General features: G+C 42.6%; 2 protein-coding genes across 2 annotated transcripts; both read right to left on the bottom strand.

Moving 5' to 3' along the window:
- Positions 1 to 4,899: 4,899 nt before the first annotated feature.
- Positions 4,900 to 6,024, bottom strand: Bfra_011068 (uncharacterized protein; the record flags this gene model as incomplete). The annotated part of the gene is made up of 2 exons (XM_037341397.1): positions 4,900 to 5,933; positions 5,985 to 6,024. The coding sequence occupies 2 exons, from the start codon at positions 6,022 to 6,024 to the stop codon at positions 4,900 to 4,902; spliced, it is 1,074 nt and encodes a 357-aa protein (XP_037188209.1).
- A 2,242-nt stretch (positions 6,025 to 8,266) lies between these two features.
- Bfra_011067 (putative regulator of g protein signaling domain protein) lies at positions 8,267 to 10,460 on the bottom strand (the record flags this gene model as incomplete). The annotated part of the gene is made up of 4 exons (XM_037341396.1): positions 8,267 to 9,034; positions 9,073 to 9,303; positions 9,346 to 10,121; positions 10,178 to 10,460. The coding sequence occupies 4 exons, from the start codon at positions 10,458 to 10,460 to the stop codon at positions 8,267 to 8,269; spliced, it is 2,058 nt and encodes a 685-aa protein (XP_037188208.1).
- Between the last annotated feature and the right edge of the window lie 3,583 nt (positions 10,461 to 14,043).

The raw sequence follows: 14,043 nt of genomic DNA, 5'->3' as shown, positions 1-14,043 counted from the left end.
CACATCTGATCGGATCCGATAATTCTGGTAAATTGAAAGCCAGTGAAAGGAAATTGAGGCCGTCCAGGAGACCGAAATGTTTGGGTGCCAGATTAATATTGCTTGGGCCGCAATGGAGGCCGGGCTGGTCTGTCACTATAACTGGACCCGAATTTGTTCGGAATAAGGGAAATGGAGATTGAAAAGGTCGGCGGCCTTTTGAGATGTGCAACATTTGGAGCAGCTGCTTTCTAAGTATCGAGCTACGTGTATATCGAGAGGCAAAAACTGGGGTAAATGAATCTGGCTCATAATTTTCGAATATAAAGAATTCTGTATCTATCCGTGGAGTTCGAATCACGGTATTTGGAAAGTGTTCCATTATCGTTCGGTTTTGTGCCCAATCGGTATGGTCATTCAAGCAGTTTTCCAAATTCCTATGATTGTTCGATACCGGTTTATAAGTGTATTCATATGGTCTAGAAAGCAAAATATACTCTCGAAATGTTTTGTTTTGAAATGTTAATTTTGTGATATTCAATTGATATTCAATGATTAAATCCATCGAATGGAATGTCATCATGTCAACGATCAGGAATTGGCAATCAGATTATAGTAAATTCATCAGATGGTTGATTTATTGATGGCTTATCAACGACTCAAGTGATCAATAGAGAAATGTAATGTTGCAAACTTTCAAAGGCCACCGACCTTCACTAGCCTGTCACATCTTTGCTGCGCTCCACTCACCACGTTAGCACTATACTCCAATGTAAGATTACACATATTTCTTGTGGCCGGACAATGACCACGCTACGACATGCAACAAATCTTCCCATCCCTTGGCTACCCAAGCTAGATCAAATGTCATATGGGATTGTTGCATATCTTAAAAGGTCATCGGCCGCCTCTCATTTCCTTTATTCGTACAATTACTTTGCTCATCAATATAAGCAATGTATCGAAATTACGATTGCCAAGAAGGCCGTCGAAATAACCTTTTTGGTGGCTGTGGCGGCAACTCCCACCCACTCAACTGGGTATTAAATCCTACATCACAAGGATCTAATAATATTTCATTTCTTCAATAACTACCAGGAAAGCCCCGACTTTTAGTGAGGCAACGCTTGTCATCGCGCTTGGTAGGCACAAAAATTGTGACGAGCTCGGATATGAGCGCGATGTAAGCGCCGCGAATGGATCTGCGAAGTCTCGGTTCATCATCAACCCGTAGTTTATATTCATGTGATCACACGGCCCGTTCGGAGACCGTAAGTGGGATTAAAGCTGAAGCCTTAAATGCGACCAGTTCCATTTTTAAAAGCAAATTTTTTACATCCCATGTATCTTTACTTTCGGCGGTGATGGGCGGTGACGTTGATGGATCCTTAGTAGGGAGCCATGGACTAGGAATCGGAAGGTCACCGGCCTTTTCAGTTGTGCAACATCGATTCTATGTGAAAGAATTAATCTTTCTGCATCTGCTAATTCATTTGGAAATATGATTTCTGGAGAAACTCGATTGCCAGTAGAAAACCATGTGCGTCTTTTGAACTTTTCAAACCTCTCGTATCTTGTTCAAAGCACCAAACAATATTATTGCTTTTACTAGATTCATTTTACTAAGACATGCAATCCGATGCTTACATTCTATAATGAATCGCAGTAGACAAGCAATAAGTTTACAAGCTTAAAACTGAAGACTTTTGACACGAAAGTCCGTGCAATTAGTATAAGCCTTCTAAACGTTCAAGACCTACCGGCCGACTATGCAGCCACTGCCATTTTTACATCACTTGACATTATATATCCCACCTTTCGATAAGTCTCAGACTGAATCACCGTAGTCTTTGACTGTCGCTTATTGAATGGGGCTTTAATTTCTTGAAGAGGTCGCAGGCCTTTTGAGACGTGCAACATTTGGACGTTTGCGGTTAGGTCTCATGATAGTGTTATATGAATTACGGAATGATAGGGCGTGAGTGACAGATACTGCTATCACCAGAGCTTCTAGCCATGATGGTGCGTATGCGTGAATAGTTCTTACTTGGGGTCCATCGCTGGTACTAGGTAAGTCGATTCAATGTGTAAGCTACCCCCTTCTCACTTTCCCTCTGATGACACATTGCAGGTAAATCACACTCTACTCTTGTTCTTATTGTTGTATAACTCACCCATTCTCGCCCTCCTCTTTAACCGTGATCTTGAAAAGGCTTTCAAGTTCTGATTATAATGTTTAAGTACTACTGTTTTTCCCGTTTTCCATGAGTTCTGGAATGCATCAACCTTCCATCGAATGTTCTTTCATCGCTTGTTCATTCTCATTGTTTTCCGCGAAATGATCTAATTTCTTGCATTGCGTCATTTACAATGCATACGTGTTATTAGTTTTTATAGCTCTAGTTTCATCTAACTCATTCATTCCAACTCTCCATAACCCGAATTTCAGTCTAGAGTCAATTTCCGTACTTGTCCATCCACAATATCAATTGAACAAACCAATATCGATTCCCCCGGCTTTTATCTGTTCTCATCTCCCTTCACGCATAGACCATTTCATTGTTCTGATCTCAAGTAAATCTGTTCACAGGCTCGGGATCTGTCCCGAAAGATCGAATCTTACTCCATACCATCTGTCCCTCGCTTGTTTCTTTATTCCTTCCTCGTCTCTATTCTGTACGCCTCGGCGCTCATTTCTTTCTACCTCATTAGTTCCTTTCTCCTTAGCTCCTCGGTACCTCGAACGCAATCACATAATTCCGCGAACAGCTAACCACAGCTCTTTCACCACTCTATCCGTCCTTCCGTCATCAATTGCTTCGACTTGGTTCGTTTAAACTCCTTGGTAAAACAGCAAGTATCTAAAATTCCTTTGTTCTCTTATTCCCGAACGTTCCTGGTCCTTGTTTCAAGTGGTAAAGCAGCAAGTTCCTACAAGTTCTTTGTACATTTTTTTTTTACGTTTATGTCAGGCGAGCTCGTCAGACGGGGAAATCGGAGTCGGACATGCAGCGTAATGCGCGTGTGCGATGGATCTGGAAATTCGGAGTCAGGGGAAGGACATGATTCTTTGTTAGAGACGAGATTGGAGATAAGAACCAGAAGGGGTTACGTAGATGCGGCCGTAAGGGAGATCGCTTTGAGTGAGAAAGTCGGAGTTTGGATTGATGGGGCTGAGAGAGGTGGGGGTCTGATGTGATGGGTGGAATTATGGCTAGATGAGGTGATTGAGATTTTAGGTGGATAGGTAGGTTTTCTTTATTCGTAGAGGTGATCATTGAGGATGGAGTACAATTCGGAGTCCGGCTCCGTGGTATAGAATAGAGCCATAGGTGATGCAATAATCAATAAATGGACATTGTATCAGATGAAATCTTAGACCAAGCTAAAGTGATTGCAATAGAAACAACCCCAAATTGGTAGATCTGAAGGTATTCGCAACCATTACAGAAGAGGTTCTCTCTCCAGGTAGTCTGAAACGAGAGGGATCAATCCCTAGATATAATTTTTCCAGGTTTCTAAGTTTGTTTAGTTCTGGGAACATACCGATGACTCTGTTTTCTTGTCCTGTTGATCCACGTGTATTTTCTCGATTCGTGAAGATGTTATCGTAGGTTAGTGTCTCTCGGTGTATCGTGTTCATAGTTTCTTTGTTCGATTTTTAACTCTTCACTAGCGGATCGATAGTTGGAGTAGCTAGGTAGGTAGGAAAAATCCGACATATGTGAGAACGAGCAGTTGCAATAGATCGTTCTCTAGAATACGCCTACAATACTCCCTTCATGTCTGCAAAGTTGACTTTGGAATTTTGAGAATAGTAAATCGTCCATCTCGTTCTCATAATCTACAGTCGTTTTATTCCAGCTACCTTCTACCCACCCACCAACCAGCCAAACATCATCTCGTAGAATATGAATCCAAAAACCGTGCCCTCTACCATCCAAAAACATCACCTTGGCGGAGTGATATTGAGTATTGCTTAATATTGGAATGATGTGAATAGGTACAATGGCCCACGTCGATAGTAGAACACATTGGGAGACTAGGCCTCCCGGCTGAACTTTTGCTATTTTGGTTGTGAAGCAGAGAGAGTTGGTTAGTAGTTTTTTGGTTTTTGTGGATGGAGGTGAAGTGAAAGTGGGGGCGCGCGAATGTGAATGGAGATGGTGAGATAGGACGACAGCATGTGGGACGAGTATATATTTTGAGGAATAAGGTATTGAATGAATGATGATGAATAGAGGTGAGATGGGTTAGTTAAATGGGTGTTATGGAGGCACAATCAATGAATTATGGTATGAGTTCTGTTCCAGTTTTGATAAGTATCACAAAAGATTTCACTTTACTCCAAAGGAAAAACTCACAACCTGGATTCGGCTCTACCACTGTAAGAGCTGGGCTTACAATGTGAAGAGAATATTTTATTACCTCAAAGGTCTATGAGGCAGATATTGGATGCAAAATTAGGTGTCTTTAATAGTGATTTGCTCTCAACCTACGCGCCATGTTTCTCATAGCGTCATCTTCTATTGTAAGCTCGAAGAAGTCTCTAGTGCACACTCTGATACAAATACTATTTAGGTAGGTTAGGAACTTTTATGCATCAATGTGTCTTTCAGCCGAACCTAATTGCATCTTAAAGTCTTCCTTCCATCTAATGGACCAAACCAGATTCGAGTATATTTTCCGTCTCGATATTCACTCTACTCTTGCAAATACGTTGCACATGAAATATAAACATGATCGTCACTTACGCACAATATACAAGCATCATGATATAGAATCTACAATTAACCTTGACCTCAACTCCATCTCTGCGCTACCAATGCTAGTATTCTCTATCGTGAACTTAGGTATCTCCTCCCAAGATCATCAAAATATTCCCACAAACGTACTCTACACCTCACTGAACTTCGAATTCTAGTTTTCTCGAAAGATAGCTTCCATCTCATCCGTCCAGCCACTAATATCCGTCACTTCATAAGCATCTCGTAAAGGAGTATCGCTCAAAGAAGACCCATCACTTAGCTCCGAATCCTCGACAAAGTCCGAAGAAGACTCTTCTTGCAAAGGTGTCGTGTCACTGACATACGAATCGTCGGAAACGAAAGATTCTCGCACAGAAATTGTCTCCTCGATATCCCAATCACTTGAAGTATCCCTCAGAGGAGTCCAATCATTGAGCTCCGAATCCTCAGAGAAGTCCGGAAAAGTATTCCTCAAAGCCCCATCGAGGTCCAAATCCTCAGTGAAATCTGGAGAAGCATTTCTTTGCAAAAGCGTCGTATCACTCATATAAGAGTCTTCAGAAGCGTCTCGCACAAACATTTTCTCTTCAATATCCCAATCGCTCGAAGTATCCCGCAGAGACCGCTCATCATCCACAACAGGCCCACTAGAAGATTCCAGCAGAAGCATCCTATCTATCCTTGATATCCTTGGCGCCAACTCCATCTCAGGAGACCGCTCTCTCTCAAACGGATCAAAACTTCTGATCTCCAGACTTCCATCCTCTGTCGTGATCAACAACATCCTCTTCACATATTCGCGAAGGGAACTATCATTTCCGGCCATAGAAGAAATGATCAGTCGAAGAGTTAACGAGGATTTCGCATTCATATAAGCAAACAAAGCAAGCGAATCACCCAGAAAAGGATCCCCCTCAAACTCCGTATCCAGATCATCGAAATGCTCTTCCCATCTCTCCACAAGCAATTGTCGATTCACAGGATTGTCTTGATGAATACACACAAACAGCTGTCGAAATATATATCCAGGAAGAATTCGCAGCGCGGCGACAACTCTGCTCATGGTGAATTCTCTCTCCTCTTGTCGCGCTTCGATTTCTGCTTGCATGGTTTCCGATTTTTCTTGGATGGTGGGGATGTCGAGGTCTCGGGTGGCGATGAGACGGGCGATGACATATTCAAGCTCATCGATCTGGAGTTTCATGGCTAGTTTGTTTGTTAGTATTTTTTTGACTTGTGTTAAGGGAATCCACATACCAGAAGCGATTACCTCCCGTCCGGCGACAGTACGCGCCATTTTTTTATAATATACTTTGTAAGTTGACGACAAAAGTTGATATTGCACTGAGAAAACTCTTGTCGAAAAGTCAGATATGCTCTCTGTAGATGCGACTTAAAAGCTCAATCTGTGTTGTGTGATCTGTATTGAAGGTGTGGAGGATAAAAAGCCAAACCGGGAAATTATTTTCAACCTTTCATAAGTACAATAATGGATTCTTGTATCCAGCAGCCTCAGAGACGAAATGCTCAAGGCTGGCGAATCCACATAATGAATTATATGATAACAAGTAACACGGCTACCCAGAGAATAATTATTGTGGTTTAGTAATTCATACATATACACCACACTGTACTACCGAAGCAGAAATAGTATTCATTCACTATTTCACAAATGCGTTCCAATATTATGGTAGGTGTATAAAGGCTTGTGTTGTAACGACTATTGTATAGAGACTATGGAATCAAGAGAAGATATATCTCTATCACTAATAAGTAATGCTAGCCAGTTTACATGTAGGACAGTGAATTGCTTCAATAAATATGATATGAATACCAATTTCTATTCCATTCCGTTTCATAACCTCAATCTTCTCTATCACCCAGATATACCAACCTACCATCAATTTCTTTAAATCCCTACAGAAACCCCTCATTTCTCGTCCTTTCACCCCTCTATAATCCACCCCTCCAAATCCATCTCCTGATCTCCTTATCCCCTCTCACTTTCACTTTCACAGACAAATACCCTCTCCTCCCCTTCTCTATTCCTCCACCCCCCTCACTTCCACACACACACACCTAATATCACCAATCCTCCCACTTGAAACCCATCCACTACAAACCCATCCACTACAAACCCAACCCTTCCATATCCACCACCCTCTCCAAGCTACAACAAAGACCACAATAGAGTGTGATGTTTCCCCAACTCCCTAGCGAACTCGACCTCTAGATATCATGATATTAGTATCATCACATCAATCTTTAGAATACCATCTCTCATCTCCCATCTCCCATCTCCCATCTCCCAGCTCCCAGCTCCACTCATCTCACATACATACCTCCACTTAACGACTCACAACTCACAACCCACAATCCTCTCGAATTCCTTTCAAACTTCACAAAGGTACCATTACTTCACCACATCACTACACTCCTATCATCATTCTTCCCTCTCCCTCTCCCTCTCCCTCTCCCTCTCCCTCTCCCTATTCTTCCCAAGAAAACCTCCCAATCTCCCAATTCCCAATCCTCTCAATTCCCAATCCTTCCCGTTAAACAAAACCTCACAACTTTGTATCTCACTTCACTCCACTTCGTTTCACTTCACTTTACATCTCATGTCATCTCATCTCATCTCATCTCATATCATCCATCATATCATCCATCACACAACCACAATAACACAAGCCAAGCCCAATCGATCGTTAACAAAGCATTGACAAAACATTAACAAATTATCAAATTATCAACAACAAACCAACCAACCACAACTAACCAAGTAAAAAGAGAGGAGAGTGAATGCGTAGAGTGAAGTGGATTTCATCTCTGCATGTTTGTATAGTAGATTAGCCGCTATCATACTATACATCAAGTCATTCATTCATTCATCTATCAAGATAATACATCACATCACACCATGCATCACATCACAAGACAAAATAATAGCAAATTGGAGTTGTGAAATCATCAATTCTCTCTCCATCACCATCACTCTCATCCTCAAAATTAATCTCCCCTCCCCTTCCTTTCTTCAAAAATGTACAAACATCCCTTCACGTCCCCACTCCCCCCGATCAATTCATCTCCATCCACAAATCCCACCTGCAAACAATGCAATGCAATGCATAAATACACATAACAAGCAGATATCCCTCCAAGATGCCATCCAATCCAATTCCTCATTATGAAACGCCCAAAACCATTTATGCATGCATGCTGATATCACCCTCCCATAATCATCTCCATCGCAACAAAAAAGTAAGTAAAATCCCAAGTCTACGCCTGCCCATCCCTTCGTTAACATCCCAACCAACCCATCCCATGCCATTTTAATTCATCATTCCTTATCGTGACAGACATTGATCTAATAAAAAAAAGGAAAAAGAAACCATAAGAATATGAGAAAAGTTCTTAATCCCATCCCAATACAAGAAAACTCCCAAAGGTATATGCCACATTCCATGTTTTTGTCTCTTCTCAGTTTTCGCATCTCGCTCCAAAGTTGTATAAAAATATTGTTCAAGAATTGAAAGTTGTTAAGGTGAAGCCCTTCCAGCTGCATCATTTTGTATCGAATGAAAAGAAGGCATTGTTGGTACCGGCGGTATCTCATCATTAAGTCTTTTGGTCGACGAAATATTCAATACGCGATACAACAAACTCTTTCTCTTTCCATCAGCGCGTTTATAAGAAAGTTGTTGGACTCCTCCGGAACATTCGGTACGAGGGCCCATTGTTCTACCACCACTTGGAAGACGTCTCATGGCAGCTCCAAGCTCACTTCGGTGATCCCATGTTGGGGAACCTTCGCTACTTTTTCGTTTGAGTTCTTCTTCCCAACCATATATATCGGCACTGGCACTGCTTGCACAAGAATTGCTGCTGACAGTCGAACAGGAATAGATACTACTAGCAGAAGAACACACGATGCTGGTATCGGCTAATAGTGATTCGTCGGGAGACCGATCGTCCATGATAGTACTAGTTGACGAAGTAGTCGTTGCTAGGCTTGTCCTCGATGAGTGAGCTTCCGAGTGTGCTGAAATCCAAGTACCATTATCTCCCTCGAAGTCGAAGTCCGCATGAACTTCAGTATCGGTAGTTGTCGTTTCTGAAGACTTTCTTGGTTCCTCTCGTTCAATCACCTTCGCTGGAATATAGAACGGCGAGCCTGCAACTTGCATCATCTTCGCTTTGGCCATCTCCTTCTCATTTACAGCTGACCCCAGTTTTGCGGCCACGTCATTCTCTCCAATACCTCTACTCATACTCCTCCCTCTTCTATGTTTGCCCAAGTCTGGGACCTAGAAAACCCAAATGAAAAATCCTTCTCCTTGCCAACATGCATTGATGCCAGGTTTGCAACGAGCGAAGGCCGACGTCCAGAAACATCAACTGGTGAACCGGGATGCGCGACCATAAATGGTGATGCTCCTTGAGTTGATTTCAGTGTTGTGTCAACGCGAGGCTGCGATGCCTTCTTTGTCAAGGTGGAGTTGTTCATGGGATTTTCGATTGGTCGATTCATCGAGCAAGGAATATTAGAAAAAGCATCAGAAAGTGGTGACGCGACCTGCTCCCGTCATGGTTGACTACCATTTTGATCATCACTCACGCTGTGGCGTCGCGAACTACTTGTCGATCCATGTGCAGATCGACTCTTCTTGAAACCGAGCTTCGCACCCATCTTCTTCCAGCTAACACTCCCTTCACGAGAATGACGTGGGCTAGTTCCAGGCGAATCACTTACGAAACCAGTATCTGAAGTGGGTGGGGTTGTTGGAGGAGTTATTGGTTCCATTGGAGATGGCGAATCAGTATCGTCTGTGAGACTTTCAGATTCGATCGAGGAGGTTCCCGAGGATCCAGACATGAATGTTGACAAGCGAGCAGAAGTTACGCGACCTAATGCAGCGGTAAGATGTGGATGTTGAGGTGGTCTTTGCGATGGAAGGCTGTGAGAATGAGATATCTTATCTCCACTGAGAGGCGGACTTCCCTTTCTCGTGCGTAGTCGAGAATGAGACATGGATCGCTCATCCAACGATTCGGCCATGGCAGCAGCGTCAACAAATGACTCATTCGAGGCCCACGGGCTGTGTTCGGAGGCACGTGATGGAGGAGCAATTGAATTCAGGAATGGAACCAATACAGATTCGTCCATCAGCTCATATATGATCTTAACAGCTTGGTCCAATTCTCTTGGGTCTGGCGCCTCGTATATGTTCGGTAAATGCATTAGTCGATCCCTAACATCAGAAGGTAAATTCACTTCTCGTGGCCCATTTGGCGCGATATATGCATCCAACAACTTTCGCCATAACATTCGTACATATTCGGAATCTTGATCGGTTGGGATAGTGGTGAGTATGGATCTCTGCCGTGTGTGGCCTGATAATGTTTCTTATATCTGGTTGCATCCATTGTAAACTCTAAAGTTTCCAAACAATGATTTTGTGACAGGTATGCCATGAAGGCGCTCAAAGTCCATGGTGGAGGTGCAGCATCCGACAAGACCTCTTGTAACGTTGGCCGCCTTGGACAATAAGGGCCAGGTGGGATCGAAAGATTTAGAGATCTCGAACTCGACGGTAAATATTCTCCTGACGACATGAAGCCCTCGTCGTCGGCGTCGCAGTCCGAAATGACGGATGAACAACGCGGTGATGATTCTCTCGAGTACGTTTCAACGTATAGTGGGGGAGGTTTTCTTGTTTTCGATTTTCGCATCGCGCTTCGAAGGTATCTCATGGATACTATTTGTGATATGTGTACACTTTATTGCTTTCTCCTATATGATTTAATTTCCCACTTATTCTATCTCGTAGAATTTATCGGGTGTGAAGAGAAAAGCAAGTGCTATCGTGTGCCGCTCATTTGTCAGAAACAAATTAGTCCAAAGCAGGTCGTCAAAATAGGTGTTTGCTGCAAGGTACAGTAACTCGATTCGATGAAGGCTGCGTGGAAGGCAAGCCAGTCGTGATCTGGTGGAATGCAGGCTACCGCAGAGTACCGAATTTTGACAGGGGACTTTTCCAATAATTCAACCACTCAAAGAGGTGTTGAATCACAAAACCGGATAAGCACCGAAGGTCGTGGCGGTTGATATTCTTCTGGAAACGAGTCTCTGAAGTTCGGAAACGTTGTGTATCGAAGTCAGAAATAAGGTCGCAATGGTGAGAGGCTGAATGGGACTAAGCCTTCTTTTTTTTTCAAGTTCTTCGTAGTGCGACGTTCTAAAGTAATACAAATGTGACCTTCTAAAATCAAACCAGGCTGAGAGATGAATCCTTAGAATTAAGTTTATTTTCGTCGTTTGGGAATAGAGAATGGATGAAGTCTCAGCAAAGCAAGAACGTCAAAGATTAAAATGAAGTATTAGAGCGGATAGAAGAACAGTAAAATGGATTGATTGAAAGAGTGATCCGATTTTTCGAAACAATGTAGTAAATCTAGATTTTCAGAATAATCTCCTCGGTGAAGTTGGGACCAGAGTAGGTGGGTTTTGAATCAGATAATAGCTTAAATGAGGGCTTTGACAAGATGTCAAGTTTGAGAATGCGCCAGATGATAGATATAGAACGAAAAAGCTCCTCGTGTTTGAGGAATCGAGATTGAGGGATATAATAAGATCCGATGTCCAAGCTATTATTGGTGGGTGGAAAAAAGAGAGACTTGAGATGTAAGAGATTGTAATTGTAATTGTAATTTGTGATTTGTTGTGGTGTAGTGTAGTGTTGTGTTGCGTTTTGACGTGTGGTGTATGTTGAAAGTCTGACGACGACGATGAATTGGTAATGGTGATGATGATGATGATGATGATTCTCGTGTGTATGTGAAAGGTGTGTGTGTATGTGGTGTGTATGTCTGTCTGTGTGTGGTATGTACGGTAATGTGGATGTTGGTGTAGCTATCTATGAAAATGATTGAATAATCGACTGGACGCTACGGAGTATGGCGATGGTAAACTCTCCGACCTTTCTTATTATTAATTGTCGAATGGATCTAACAATTGGACCAATTTCCTTGATAATGATAATTATAATAAAAAAGAGTAAGAGTAACGGTAAAAAATAAATAAACAAGGACGGGATGGATGTGAAGATGAACGATTTCTACTATACAAAAGAGTAAAAAGTAAAAATGGCGGCGGTAGAAGATTCGTAGAATCGAAGGTCAAGTGAGAATTATGGATCTTTTTCACTAAAGAATTAGCATCATAAGAAGAGTTTCCCTTCTCTTCCCTGACTGCTTTCTTTCCTTTCCTCTCAAATATTCAAACCAAAATCATAACCATGATCCTTGATGGTTCCAGAAAAGGGCAGGATAGGATAGGGATAGCGTGGAGGGTGGAGCAAAAGAGGAGTGAAGTGAGATGAGTGGAGCAAGTGTAGATGGATGATTCTGTGTGGATATGTGTTGGATAAAATCGGGATTCGGTAGACCAAAGTGATGCTAGTCTGGAAGGTTGACCAATTTTGGGGAGAGAGAGGAGAAGTTTGAATACGAGGTTGGGTCTGGCCAAGAAGCATATATATGAATTATGGAAAGATGTATATATTTTATGTCAAGGGATGGATGGTGATGAATGATGGAGTGATGGGGTGATGGGTGATGGGTGATGGAGAGGTGATGATAGATGATGGATGATTGATGATTGATGGTTGATTGAATTTCTGTATGATATGTATGAGAAGGATGATATCCAGAGGAGAAAGGCGTAGTATGGTCAGTATGGTTTGATGTGTGGCCTTGTCTTGCTTGCACTGCACTGAAAAGAGAAGAGTGACTTTTCCAAAAGTGGCCAGTGGTGGTGGTGGTGGTGGTGGATATGTGTGGGTGAGGGAGTGAGTGAGTGGGTTCAAGGTTGATTTGAAATGAGACCTCTTACTCGTTGGCTGGTCTCCAAAAGTGGATCGAGAGTGACGGAAGTGGTGATACAAAGATTGGTAGTGATTGTGACTGTGACTGTGACTGTTGATACCAGTGGCTGGGTGGGTTACTTTGCACCGCCGTTTGCTTGTTTCAAGGGATGTTGTGAAAGAGAGACCGAGTGAGTGAGGGTTGATGTATTTATCGGATGCCGTGGTCCAAGTATGAAATGTGAAATGTTGAGTGTTGAAATGTGTTCAGAGGTGAAGGTGGTATTTGCTTCTTTTTTCCTCAATTGGGGGATTTGCACAAGAGTGTTGATGTACTCGGATGATGATGATCTTGTAACTCTCTGGTGATTCAACGACGACCTTGTATGACGTTCATATATGATGCTCATGTATGATGCTCATGTATAATCCTCATAGATAATCCTCATGTAATCCTCATATATAATCCTCATATATAATCCTCATAGATAATCCTCATATATAATCCCCATATGTGCATATCACACAGATATCCAATTTATCCAATATTTATTCCGGGGTCATGGAAATAATAGAACACTGAGAAAAGAACTTCTGGAACTTCTACCCTACGTTCGATGGTGGGAGTTTCTTATCCTGGTCACCTTACGAATCTGAGACGGAAGGGAATCCACTAAATACCCGTGGTCATGCTAGGTACCAGGTGGGCAGCTTCTCATCGGTAAAAAGAGCGAGGGAGAGAGATCAAGCTAAGGGAAATAAACCCAAGAGGTGTCCACTGCGCTAGAAATGCGCTAGAAGATTTGATAGCCACGCTCAACGCCATCGAATCAAATGGTCATATTCTTTGCTAATCCATCGAGCGTATCACCAATCATCCAATCACGGTCCATGCACACTTTCGTCATGCGCTCAGATCCCATTCAGGAATAGTGTCGAAGTTCACAGATGCTTCTTGGAACAAGGATATAGATTGCTGTTCTGAATCAATCGTTAAAGCAGCAGCCCGTCACTCTCTCCATCCCCTCACGAAAAACTGCGTACGTTTTCACTCCCTACATGGGTATCGCCAGGTTTATCAGCAGCAGTCAACAATCAACGGAGTTAATGAGATTCTTGGCCGAGCTCTCGATTCTTGGTTTCTTCTTGGCACGCATGGATCCTGCTAACACTAATCGATAAATCGTTCCATCATTCGAATGATTTGATGCTTACGGCGTTGCGCGATGGATGTCGGAGGAAAAATAAATGGATCTTCATTATTAAGCATCAGGAGGATAACTGGGGATTTCTTAGCATGGGCAGGGCAAGGACAAGCACAATCTGTGACATGATGTAAAGTCCTCACTAGGGGATCCCTCTGGAAGTTTCAAGCTTTGAAAATGATCTGTCCAAAATATCCGAAGACTTGAAAGGATGATTCTTGATGACTGTGTGCCGCGTTTGAGAAG

The sequence above is a fragment of the Botrytis fragariae genome (genome assembly GCF_013461495.1).
Source record: "Botrytis fragariae strain BVB16 chromosome Unknown tig00000225, whole genome shotgun sequence".
Taxonomy (NCBI): Eukaryota; Fungi; Ascomycota; class Leotiomycetes; order Helotiales; family Sclerotiniaceae; genus Botrytis; species Botrytis fragariae.
Note: the sequence above shows the minus strand (reverse complement) of the source record. Positions and strands in the feature narration are given on the sequence as shown.